A 14,114-nucleotide genomic window follows, 5' to 3' on the forward strand; every position below is an offset into this window, starting at 1 on the left:
ACAGCACAAGGTCACAAACAGGTCTTCAATGCAGCGAGAAATTCCCCCACACAGAAGCGTCCTTCAGCTGACCCCTCAGTTTTTGATTTATTACGGTTTGAAAGAGGTGCTCGTATAGCCATGAATCTTTCAAGTGATATCGTACATAAATGAAGTATAGAAGATGTGCACATGAAGACATCAGCAGTCACAAAAAAATCACAAAGAACTGGTCCAAACAACCACTGACCTGAAAAAATAAATATGGTTCATTCCCTCTATTCCCACTTTTTATAAATCTGGTAAGAAAAGGTAAAATTTCATGTGGGAATAGAAGGAAAACTTGTGAAAACACAGGATTATACTGTACAAACAATTTTTAATCAACTGTTAATTGACCAGTGTGTTTTTTTTTATTAGAACAGGTAATAAGTTATTTTTGAATCTGTATGAATTCTGTTTTTTTTTAAACAAAATAAATAATGAAGTAAAGTTAACAGTTTTCACCCATTATTTTTTATCTTTGATTATTGGTCCAAGTAATTATATTTTAAAGTATACTTTTATTCCACATCTTAAGCCAACAGGAATCACCAAAAGCATTAAATTATCGTTTATTTAAGATTACTTTGGAGTTTCAGAAATATTTATTTTGGATGACCGGCAGATATCCATATTTTTTTAAATTTGGAACTTTTAACATGAAATCTCCAATAGAAACTGGAAGATGGCAAAACATAGAAAGAGAAAACAGAAAATGTGTATTTTGTAATTCAGATGCCATTGGTGATGAATACCATTACATTTTTAATTGTTCAGCTTTCGATAATTGTAGAAAACAATGTATTTCATTTTACAATTCAAGAGAAGTCCGAGGCCGATGTCCGAAGAGGTAACAAAATAAAATTAACAAAATGACAATAATACATAAATAACAACAGACTACTAGCAGTTACTGACATACCAGCTCCAGACCTCAATTAAACTGATTGAAAGATTATGTCTTCATCATATGAATATCAGATACAATCCCTTCCGTGAGGGGTTTAGTATTATGCCATCATAAAATATATGAGAAGGACATAACCCGTGTCATGTATACTGTATACTAAATTGTTCATGAATACAACCAATCTTAGTTTTTTTTGTGAAACCGACTTATATCTCTCTATGGAAATTAATGGTAAATTATTTTGGTAAACGAGAGATAACTCAAATGTTCCATAGGCAATTGAAAATGAGTAAACATAATAATCATGTTTTACCAGATTTATAAACAAAAATGATGTATCATCTTTATTGCTGTGCCATAGTTAAAATATAAACATTTTTGTACTTGGCACAAAACTGAGGAAGGGTGAGGTAGAACCTCACCCTTCCCCAGTTTCTCAGCCTCATACAAAAGAGTTTATATTTTTCTGACATTGACCTTATATTGTATATTTATGCTTAACGTAATTATCGATTATTTCCACGAAGCCACATCTGATTCAGAACCTAATGATTAGCATCGGAAATTCTGGTCCGTCTTATGCCAGATTTACTGCGTATACAGTACTAGTAGAATTGCGTAATTTAATGCCCATCGGGAAAATGTCAATGTCTTGTGAAGCAATACATATTATAACGATTCAATAGTTAAGGCAATACTTATCACTCTTCCACGAGTACAATGGGGTGAGCGTCAATCTTCCACGAGTACAATGGGGTGAGCGTTTGAAAATTAAACAATCAAATGCAACATCCTTTGAATATTGTGAACGCATCAGAATAATAATAATAAAAAAAAAATACGCGAAAATTACCTTTTTTTCAAAAAGTGAATAAAAAGCGTTTTAGTTACTAGTACAACTTATCCAACAACAACTGGACCAGTAGTTAATTCTAGATTCATTTTCAACAAAACTTGCGTAAATTTGATAAACATCTAAACAATAGTTATCCATGCATTTTAATTTGTGATTGCTCTGCAGATTAATTCATCATTGAACAAGTTGAAAAAATTCATGTTTAAAAGAAATACCCCTTGAAACATAAATTTTAAAAGAAAATATATGAGAAGGACATAACCCGTGTCATGTATACTGTATACTAAATTGTTCATGAATACGATCAATCTTCGTTTTTTTTGTGAAACCGACTTATATCTCTCTATGGAAATAAATGGTAAATAATTTTGGTAAAGGAGAGATCATAGGCAATTGAAAATGCGTAAACATAAAAATCATGTTTTACCACATTTATAAACAAAAACGATTTATCATCTTTACAGCTGTGCCATAGTTAAAACTTTTCCATTATATAGATTAATATTATTTGTGAAAGTTTCGAAGATCATTCCTCCATACCTCTTATATTTTTGAGACAAAATTCAGTTAGTGAGTTAATTGTCCCAGTTTACAGTAAAGAGTAACTGGAGACATATTATAATTGTAGTGAATGTTCTTAATCTGAAACAAATACGGGTATTGTATATTTTATGTTCCAGTCCAAATGTAGGTAAAATAAAATTCAGTTATCTTCTATGTTTGAAGAAGAAGACTGCTGAAGATTCTGACAGAAAGATATTTGGCTCAAAATTGTGATAATTTTATTATTTAAGATAGAAATCATATACATATAATTTCTGGAATTAAAAATGGTGGCTACTCTTTGTTACAGACTAGTTAATCGTGGAATTACATCCTCGATATATCAACCCACACCCCAAGGTCACTGAGGAATAGAATTATGGTCACTTAAGTCTTCTTCCAACCAGCATTCAAAATCTTGCCTAGGTTGAACGTCCGTTCTGATGCCTAATGTAGAGAGTGCCACGATCTTTGCAAGTTGAAAACCTCTTGATGGGTCCGTAGGTTGCCTTTCACAAGTAAAAAATTCTGTCCTTATTCGGTAATAGTATTTACTAATTTGCCAATGGCAGTGCAAACTTCCCGAAGGCCTCTTTTACAGGACCTACCTATTGTATGTATTGTTATTTCCTTCATGTCTTTACAGAGTTACACTTCATACTACAACTAATTATACCCTAAATATAGTAACACAGCTATATTTTGTGCAATATCAATTTCATCATGGAACACTTTTTCCACAGTCATTGGTTCATTCAGGGACGAAAATAAGTTTGAAATGTGTGTTCCTATTTAATGCATATCCATTTATCAATTTAAGAGTTGCAGCATAAAAGCAATATAAGGTCAATGTCAGAAAAATATAAACATTTTTGTACTCGGCACAAAACTGAGGAAGTTTCTCAGCCTCATACAAAAAAGTTTATATTTTTCTGACATTGACCTTATATTGTATATTTATGCTTAACGTAATTATCAATTATTTCCACGAAGCCACATCTGATTCAGAACCTAATGATTAGCATAGGAAGTTCTGGTCCGTCCTGTGCCAGATTTACTGCGTATACAGTACTAGTAGAATTGCGTAATTTAATGCCCATCGGGAAAATGTCAATGTCTTGTGAAGCAATCCATAATATATAACGATTCAATAGTTAAGGCAATACTAATTAATCTTCCACGAGTTCAATGAAGTGAGCGTTTGTAAATTAAACAATCAAATTTAACATCCTTTGAACATTGTGACCTCATCAGAATAATAATAAAACAAATACGTGAAAATTTCTCTTTTTCAAAAAGTGAATAAAAAGCGTTTTAGTTACTAGTACAACTGATCCAACAACCAGTAGTTAATTCCAGATTCATTTTCAACAAAACTGGCGTAAATTTGATAAACGTCTAAACAATAGTTATCCATGCATATTAATTTGTGATTGCTCCGCAGATTAATTCATCATTGAACAAGTTGAAAAAAAAAATTTCATGTTTCAAAGAAATACCCCTTAAAACATGAATTTTAAAAGAATTGTGCGCTTTTGTGAAATGCCATTCCTTTGATTTTGGTTTTGTCAAGTTTCATGGTCAATGTGTACGACAGGGTTTTGAAAATTAAATTTCGAGGCCTTTCGTACTTTCCAAACATTTCCTGAGTCAGTCATGATTTTGTTAGGCTGCTGAACTTTGTATCTATCAATTGATACATGCATCATATATCAATCCCAAATTTTTAATTGGAATGTAAACGTCTAATATAAAGATAAGTTGAAAAAGTGAAATTGCGAGCTACTGCTCACTGATGATACCCCCGCCGCAATCGGATAATATTAATAGTGTAAAAATATACAAGTGTTCGGTAAACAGGTTGTTGTTAAGTAATGAATCTGAAAACGCATCACACGGTATAGCTGACTTATATGAACCCTGAAACCAAATTTCAGAAATCCTTGTATTGTAGTTCCTGAGAAAAATGTGACGAAAATTTTCAACTTGTCTATCAGGTGTAAAATGGTAGAAGTGTTCGGTAAACAGGAAGTTGTCGCGTGATGAATCTGAAAACGGATCACACAGTATAGCTATATATATAATATTCATGGGACGAAAGGACTGACGGAATGATGGACTGACGGGTGGATGGATGAACAGACAGGTAAAACAGTATACCCCCCTTTTTCAAAGTGGGGGTATAAAAATATCTTTTATCCTATGGTCCTCTTGCTTTAAACAGGATCGTGTAACAATCTATAATTGCAATTCAACCATATCTTACCAAACAAGTATCATTATGCATACAAAGATCTATAAGCTGGTCGGTTATCGCATAAGAATATTTATTTACAGAGAGACGATGCCAGCACTGACACTATCAGAAAACAAAACAGCAAATAGACTTTATGCGGTCTGCATGAATTTATTCAAACATGCGAATACTTAATGATGGACATTCAATTTTAAGAAGATTTTAAGGTAATTTACTTTAATATTTCATAGCATGTGAAGGTACGTAAAATTATCATTATATATAAAGGTAATAAGCTGCAGTGCATCCATGTATACTGTTAAAACACCTCTGTTGAAACATGCACATTAGATTGTTCTTTTCCAATATATTGGAATTATAATTCATTTTGAACACAAGCTTAAATATTGCAAAAATCATAACATAATTGTCTCTACATTCTTGACAAGTCATATGTAGCAATTCTTTGATCCCTATCATCCTCCCAAGTCTTCGCTGCATCCTCACCTAGTATTTTCCTCATGACCAGCCTCATCAGACGATCACAGTCGCCATACATCCGGGAACCTAATAGTTTCCCGTCCTTATCTGTTTCCGTACAATAGTCATCGTAAGGGGTGGTTTGTCTGTAAGTAAAAAGTGAAACTTTTACATATAGGATAATATAATATAATATTCAAATTTTAGTAAGATTAATCTGAGAATATTACATGATAAATGGACTACACCTCAATAAAATTGAGAATGGAAATGAGGAATATGCCAAAGAGACAACAAACTCGACCAAAGAGCAGAAGTCTAGATTCTCCAAAATTTTATCATATAGAAGCAAAACTCTATATTATTTTTGCAAAAAGTGGAAAAAACAAAAAACAATAACGAGATTAAAACTCATGCACGATCATTTCCATTGCACCGGTTACTTACGATCTCTTTTTGCATGAATTACTTTATAAATTCTATAAATCTGTTTCCTTTGGTTTTATCCCAAATATGCCTCAATTTACAAATCTCCAAATAGATTTGAAAGACAAATGATTAAACAGAATGTGCTAGCTACCTATTGCAAATAATAAGTCTGTTCGGTTTCTTTCCCATGGCAACAAGATCAGAAGCTGGAGTTACTCTCAAGGTTGTCCCTAAACAAAGAACAAGGTCAGCTTTCTCTGCGTTGTCTTCTGCAGAACGTAAAACCGGGCCTTCTAAATAATCTCCAAAATTGATGATAGTATTCATCATGTATCCTCCACAACCCTATAAAACAAATCATATGAAATATTTCAAATAAGATGGACTACCAATTCAAAACAAACTCAAGTGTAATTCCATCAACGTTTTTTATGTGATTTTTGCTTTGTCATAAAACACCATCAGTGACAGTAAATATTTGTTATGGAAAAAGCAAACAATTTAAAACGATGATATGACAGAATGGTGTGTATAAAGTACAACTGCACTGGCCTTCGGTGCTTTTATCATTCATCGCTTAATAAACTGGTATCTTTACCATAATTCATTTCCTACTGTGTTGAGCTTAAGGTGTGTTATGATTTTGTCATTTCATTAGGGACTTTCCGTTTACAAATTTCCTCGCAGCTCAGTATTTTTGTTATTTTACTTTTGACTTTTATTATTGAGTATAGGCCTTTAAATATTTAAATTAAAAAAAAAACTTCACTTTATTACAGCAGTCATATTTTCCACTATTATAATTGGTTGCATCAAAATGTATTTGAAAAAAAAAATTCAAATCTACTTAGAAATAAATGCCTACAGGATTTTGACACATGTTTCCAGTTCTGTGGTTGATTTTACATCGTTCACATTTACGGGGTGGCACTTTTTGTTTCTGAGCAGCAGATCTGATGTTAGTGTTGCGCATACGTCTTGTTTCACATTTTTCACATTTCTCCTCAAAACCATTCCCATGAAGTTCTGAAATCTTCTGTGCAGGAATACCAGAAAGTCTGTGAAGTCCATCCGTGTTCTGGCTGATTAAATATTTCATAATTCCCATGTCCAGTAACTTGCAGATTGCCTCGTGAGTATACGTTGGAAGGCGATAATCTCGTTTGTTTTGTTTTCCTGGTCCCGATGAGGCAGATTTAGAACCTGAAAAAGAGAAATTTGTCTTAACTGAAAACTTGCCTTGTTTGAATTAAGATGTACGAAGTAAACATCAATATAATAGAAAATGTATTATTATTCCAGCATTTCGACATAAACAGTCAAAAGATAGACATTAACACATGACATGGGTAAAATCTCGTTGTTCTTACTGTGCTATAATCTGAATAATGCACAGCTAACGTGTGCATTAACTACCTCAGATAAACTGCACAGTTCAAATTTATAATATTCTTATCTTTAGGGGCGTTTCCTGGATTCTGAAAGGGGGTGTGACATGTATTCTATAAAAATAAAAAATATCAACGAATGTAGCGAGACTTAAAACGTTTCGTTCTCCAATTCAAGGATGCACAACCTATTCGAACCCCTCCCCCCAAAAAAAAATAAAATAAAACGAAACGTAGATGAACTACAAAGACTTCTTGACAAACGAGGCCCCTTCCTTTTTTATTATTTAAACTGGGACATGCAATATTTTATTTTATTTTGTGTACACAGTGTAAATCTTAAATCAGTGTTTTAAAGTCAGAACAGATACACATGTAATAACGATTTTTTGAAGTTTCTGTCAAAAAAGAAATCATGTACTTAATTTTTAGACTCAATGAAATTCATTACGACTTTTGGCATATTTATTCCTATAAAGGGACTATTTGGGTATCGAATTTAAATTTGGGGTCGGGTGAGGGGGTTAAAGATTGGATATCAAATTGTTGTTTCTGTTTATTCAACATTTTAAATTTATGTACTAAAATCTTCCTCGTTTCTCTAAGCATATCATTAAAGAAAGAAAGCAATTAATCTTTACTCAATAACACCGATTTGAAAGTACAATATGTCAACGTATTAATCGTCACTGATTGCAAGAGAAAAAAAAATACGAATAAATTTAACAGAAAGATAGAAAAAAAAAACAATTAAATCGCAAATAATGTAAAAATTGATAAAAGAAACCTAGATATTTAAAACAAAAAATAATAATTTAAAACGTACCAACCTCTTACTACATAAAGGCTCATTTCCCCCTTTCTTTACTCTACAAGAAACTTTACTAGGACTGAAGTCGTGGATTGCGGAAAATCGTTTGAATATTGCTAAAACGTTCACGTAAATAGATGGCGTCATGTGTTAAAACAGTTATTGGCCAATCAAATCGGTATATTGGATTTAATCTGCACGTTCGTCACCCAAGCTGTGCAGATTAAATCCAATATACCGACTTGCTTGGTCAATAACTATAACTTAATTTTTGTTTATCGGTCATGTGGAAAACTTGATAAAACCTGCAATAATTTACTTCAGGTTAAACTTTCAATGTATGTTGTTGTATTTCCAATGGATACTTTGCAATAACTCAACTGTAATTCGTGGTAAATATAAATATCATGACACGTCCGTTCGGTTCGCTGTCTTCTTAAATATCATTAGAAAGGCATATTTAAAAATAAACAAATCCTACAAATTTGTATTAAAAAACTTTCAAAATAAGAAAATAATATTAGTTTTTTTGTTTTTTTTTTTAAATTTTGATGTAAACTCCAAATTCTAACTTTTAAGATTTAAGATCAACCTACCATAGTCTTTAGTTTTGTCATTATTGGTCCATTTGCCATGAATACCTCTAAAATCACCAATCCCTGCTGCAGTTGAAATTCCAGCACCTGAAATATAATTCATATACATGTTTGGCTTTGCTCATTGTTGAAGGCCGTACGGGTGACCCATAGTTGTTAATGTCTGTGTCATTTTGGTCTTTTGTGGATAGTTGTCTCATTGGCAATCATACCACGTCTTCTTTTTTATATTAGTTGTTTATGGATTATTTATAAAGTAATAGGAGGCTGTAAGTTGGACCATCATAAACAGCATCAGACCATTATTACAGACAAAGTACATATAACAGGACCATTATGAAAATACTAGTATGCTCTGTTGGCTGTAATAAGTAGTTCAAATTGAGCATTTTACTCAGTTGATTAATATAGACAACCTATTCCACATCCATTATTCTTATATCAAATATATTTTATTTGGCATAGATCCAAGATACATGTTTTATCTGTATTACCCAAATTTGCGAAACATTTTTTTTTTTAAAGAATTGAGAAAGAATGAAAGAAAGTTAACTGTACGACAGATAATACAATTCCATGTCTTCAATTTCTACAATATGTACAAAATGCATATACAAGTGATCGCGTTATAAATACCTGTAAAACCTATACAGTAATTAGCATTTTTTAACATTTCTGCAATACGGACAGCCTCGCTTTGAAAATGAGCTTCTGAGTCGTGAAATTCTGCTGTTTTCTTTGCCTCCTTCACTAATTCTTGTTCTTTATCAGATAACTTTATTTCCGGTATTTCATTTTTGGCAGCTTTGGAAATTTTCTGCCAACAGGAGAGATGCAGCGTAGCAGATCCGTCGTCTGTCCAATCAACCAACATTCCTGATCAAAGCAAACATTTTATTATTCAGTGTTATATTTCTAAGTGATGATAAGAAAGACAGACGAGATATTTTTAAGAAATTAAATATTCGAAAAAGGACATTGTGGGATAAATATCAGTAAACTACCTCAAAATTTCATAAAATAGAAAGCTGACATGCAGTGTAAAATTAAAACTGGGCTCCAGTAGATCTTACCATCAAACCAATGGTAATTTTGGGTGTCAACTTGTCAAATGCTCCAGTAGATCTTACCATCGAACCAATGGTAATTTTGGGTGTTAACTTGTCAAATGCTCCTGTAGATCTTACCATCAAACCAATGGTAATTTTGGGTGTTAACTTGTCAAATGCTCCAGTAGATCTTACCATCAAACCAATGGTAATTTTGGGTGTCAACTTGTCAAATGCTCCAGTAGATCTTACCATCGAACCAATGGTAATTTGGGGTGTTAACTTGTCAAATGCTCCAGTAGATCTTACCATCGAACCAATGGTAATTTTGGGTGTCAACTTGTCAAATGCTCCTGTAGATCTTACCATCAAACCAATGGTAATTTTGGGTGTCAACTTGTCAAATGCTCCAGTAGATCTTACCATCGAACCAATGGTAATTTTGGGTGTTAACTTGTCAAATGATCCTGTAGATCTTACCATCAAACCAATGGGAATTTTGGGTGTTAACTTGTCAAATGCTCCTGTAGATCTTACCATCAAACCAATGGTAATTTTGGGTGTCAACTTGTCAAATGCTCCAGTAGATCTTACCATCGAACCAATGGTAATTTTGGGTGTTAACTGGTCAAATGCTCCAGTAGATCTTGCCATCAAACCAATGGTAATTTTGGGTGTTAACTGGTAAATGCTCCAGTAGATCTTACCATCGAACCAATGGCAATTTTGGGTGTTAACTTGTCAAATGCTCCAGTAGATCTTACCATCGAACCAATGTTAATTTTGGGTGTTAACTGGTCAAATACTCCAGTAGATCTTACCATCGAACCAATGGTAATTTTTCGTGTTAACTGGTTTAAAGTTCTGGCTTAATCATGAGTTCTTTATTTTGTATAGATAGGAAACAAGGGTCATAATGAAATTAAGAACGAATATGTGGATTGTGTAAAAGAGACAAGAGCAGAAAACAGCACAAGGCCAGCAATTCAGCTAAAAAATCCCGCACCCGCGTCAGCGTCAGGAGAATACTTTACTCAGTATTCAGATGTTTTGGGCTCTAAATCTCAAGTAGTTTAAATAATTCGTTCTGAGTATGAGCACGATCCTCGTGTTCGAAATGTTTCTGACTGCAATGTCTGGCCTTATTAAGCAATAAAACGTTACTTTGTACTCGGAGAACCATATTTTTGCTCAAAACACCAAATCCAGTATTTTGATTGGTTGATTTCCGAGTCTGAGTACGATAATCATACTAAAAATATTTTGACCATAAGCCTGCAGTAAACTGTTTAGTATATTTAACTTTCTTGAAAGAAAAGAACTTCACACATAAGTTATCTAGACAGAATTCAAGTAGCAATTGTGTAACATAATAATGTATTTAAGTATTTGTTGAAAATAACTGTAAACAAAAAACACACATGAAATTGTAATATATATAACTGTGTCCATTTAAATTATTCTAAAAGGTTGCAACAGCATATTCGGTATACTTTCGCAAGTGATTTTAAGGTCAAAGGACCATGTTTTGGAACTCACCGGAAATGTTTAACATTTCCCCGGCCTTTGTTAATCTTGTGGTGTTTTTTTTTATAATTTTTTAGTTCATTTATACGTTTCGGACTTTAGTGTGACTATGAAAAAGAAGATAAGGTATGATTTCCAATGAGACAACTCTCCACAAGAGACCAAAATGACACTGAAATTAACAACTGAAGGTCACCGTATGGCCTTAAACAATGAGCAAAGCCTATACTGCATAGTCAGCTATAAAAGGCCCCAAAATGACAATGTAAAACAATTTAAACGAGAAAACTAACGGCCGTATTTATGTACGTCTATTATCACTGAACTAGTACACATTATAGTGTTTAGATGACAGCAGCAGCCCGCCTCCGGTTGCAGGTAATACGATGTATGAAAGAGCCATTGTTGGCCTTAAATTGGTTTCTGACCCATTGTTGGCCTTAAGATTGGTTCCTTACCCATTGTTGGCCTTAGAATGGTGTCTGACCCATGGTTGGCCTTAGATTGGTTTCTGACCCATTGTTGTCCTTAGATTGGTTTCTGACCCATGGTTGGCCTCAGATTGGTTTCTGACCCATGGTTGGCCTTAAATTGGTTTCTGACCCATTGTTGCCCTTAGATTGGTTTCTGACCTATTGTTTGCCTTAGATTGGTTTCTGACCCATTGTTGGCCTTGGATTGGTTTCTGACCCATGGTTGGCCTAAGATTGGTTTCTGACCCATTGTTGGCCTTAGATTGGTTTCTGTTCTTGATCATGTTGTTGTCCCTATTTCCAGTCTCAATTTTTCTATTCATAAATTTGTGAATATTTTCCTGTTATATGTTTATTCTTTATTATAATGAGAATAAAGAAAATGTAAAATTTTCTGAAATTTTTAAACCTAAATATCGCTCTATTAATTTGAGGAAACGACAAGATCAACAATTTATACATTGGAAATCCCTAAAGAAGGCATTTTGATATTTTTTTCATATTCTAGTATATATTTAGGGTGGTGGACAAGGTGTGGATGTCAATAATTCCACAATTCCTTTCCTTAAGATCAGATTTCGATCATGTTTATAGAAAGTGTAAAGATAAAGGGTTTAGGTGAAACCCGTGTAAACTTATGGGATCTATTGAGACTAGGGGGTCATTAAGTTTCACTTCCCTTTTTGTTTTTCTCAATCTTTTAACCGTTCCCCACTTTCCACAGAAACGGATATCTACTTCCTGTTAGGTTTTCTAGTAAGTGCATTTGAAAGATTGCACAATCATTTGTATTTCATATTTGTTAAAAATTTCTGACCATACACATTGCTTATTCAAGTACAAATGTGTACCATTCTCATCTCGTATATCGAATATAGTTTTATGTATCATATCTTATTTCATGTACACCTTTATATTTATATATTATGTAGCTCAAGACTATTTTGTAGAAATTGTTATATTTGGTGCATATAAAATCATCATTATTATGTGTATGTATCCTATAAGCTGTATTTGCGTTTGGAATAAAGTGTTATTATGAAACATATTCAAACTTTAATTACCTCTGTTTCAATCAAGTATGCCTTAGAATAACACAATTTTTGATGTTTCCCGTCGACCAAATGAAATTGTCAGATTGAATCCTTTTCAAGCTAAATCATTTATATCTATAGAATCATTTATATTTTTTTGGATTTCCAAGACCTTTTTATCACGATATTATACCCCCTGTGTGTTAGAGAAACTTTACCACTTTCTCCGTCTGAGTAGTACGACTACCCCTCTAAAAGTGGCCATTTGGATGTATTGCATTTATTATACGGTAGGTATAATACGTAGATATCATACGTCGAACCCTTGAAATATTCGTAGACGACTGTTCATAGGTGAAAATCCTGCCCATATCCAGCATATATACGTATTTTCCAATGGATGTGTAAATTACCCACCCTACGTCCCGGTCAACACAGTATTGACATCCTAATCTAACTTAATTACGTACCTTTTCTTCCAGACTTGGAAACATGAAAACCTCGGACATCTGCTCTATCAGACTCAGGATCTATAACTTTTCTCTGGTCACAGTTGATGTAGGAACATTTCACCTGTGCTCCATTTGATGCCATCTTCCTCTACACTTACAAGACGTATATTGATCCTTCGTTAGATGAACTTGCAGGTACTCTATAAGAAGATAAAGACTGAGTGATTCATTTTAAAGCTTGTCATAATTTCAGTGAGCTAAATGAATTTGTAGAAAATCTGAATAAAGCAGGACTATAAAATCAGATTTTCTTAAATTATGAATAACTATATACTCTTCACTTATCAGTTGTTAACATAAATAAACAAACACACTATCCATCCGTCTTTGTACGTATTACGTATGTATAATGGATACCCATTCAAGGATTTGTATAGTAAATCCTTCGCCCATTCAAATATATTCTCATTAGTTTCCATTACACTTTCACAAGACTTTTAATTGAGCAACTATATATATTTATGGTAAAATTTATTATTGAGGAAAAAAAATATTCGACATATAATAAGCTTATACTCACACTCAAGTCTTTTTGATGTGTTATTCTCAGATCAAAATAATGTTCGATATTAAATATACCTGTGTAATATCTTTTAATAGATATACTCGTAAAGTTATATTAATAGTTACCCGACAATCCAGTGACGTCAGTTCGTCTTGGATATCAGAATAATATTTACTTAAAATGGCTCATTAATTAAATATCTCTTAAGTAGAAAAGGCGGATATCATTCATGATAAACAACCAGTTTAATTAAATAATCAATTAAACTGCACATATATTTAAATGTATATTGATGCAAATATGATTATAGATCACAATATTTATCACTGTTAACTGGGAAAGCCCCAATCTAATTAAAAACCGATCTCTCATCGCTCCCGCGTTTTCTGATATGTCCACGCGACATAACAAAAACAGGAACGATGAGAGATCGGTTTTTAACTAGATTGGAAAGCCCCCTACCCTTCCAAGGTACAGAAAAAGTTCGATTATAGTTCGATATTCTTATCACATAGATTGGGTGCAACTGTTTATTTTGAAATGGCAGCCATAAACTATATTTTTAGCATCATAATTGAATTCTCCGAAATCCCCCTTTTTACCTTAACCAAAAAGAATAATGATCTTCCGTTCTTGGAGCATGGTTTATGAATATCAACGTGTACACAATTAGTTTATCAGATACATCTTGATTGGGAACAACCAAGTTAAAAATAACGAAGTTTAGACTCTAAAATGTATCCA

General features: G+C 33.0%; 1 protein-coding gene across 1 annotated transcript; it reads right to left on the reverse strand.

Annotated features, from left to right (window-relative positions):
- Nucleotides 1-4,712: 4,712 nt before the first annotated feature.
- Nucleotides 4,713-13,520, reverse strand: LOC143045891 (NAD-dependent protein deacetylase-like). The gene is made up of 7 exons (XM_076218716.1): nt 13,386-13,520; nt 12,824-13,005; nt 8,907-9,146; nt 8,271-8,357; nt 6,341-6,678; nt 5,627-5,820; nt 4,713-5,192 (listed from the first exon to the last, which is right to left on the reverse strand). Exons 2-7 carry the CDS (start codon nt 12,945-12,947, stop codon nt 5,000-5,002), a joined length of 1,176 nt encoding a protein of 391 aa, XP_076074831.1. The 5' UTR covers nt 12,948-13,005; nt 13,386-13,520; the 3' UTR covers nt 4,713-4,999.
- Nucleotides 13,521-14,114: the final 594 nt, after the last annotated feature.

This window comes from Mytilus galloprovincialis, chromosome 9 (assembly GCF_965363235.1).
Source record: "Mytilus galloprovincialis chromosome 9, xbMytGall1.hap1.1, whole genome shotgun sequence".
Classification (NCBI taxonomy): Eukaryota; Metazoa; Mollusca; class Bivalvia; order Mytilida; family Mytilidae; genus Mytilus; species Mytilus galloprovincialis.

Bases quoted from the DNA above. Each gene is read 5' to 3' on its own strand.
- LOC143045891 (XM_076218716.1), bottom strand. From the start codon at position 12,947: ATGGCATCAAATGGAGCACAGGTGAAATGTTCCTACATCAACTGTGAC. The intron at 9,147-12,823 runs GTACGTAATTAA...TGCTTTGATCAG, and splicing joins TTCCAAGTCTGGAAGAAAAG to GAATGTTGGTTGATTGGACA. The intron at 8,358-8,906 runs GTATTTATAACG...ATTATATTTCAG, and splicing joins TTACTGTATAGGTTTTACAG to GTGCTGGAATTTCAACTGCA.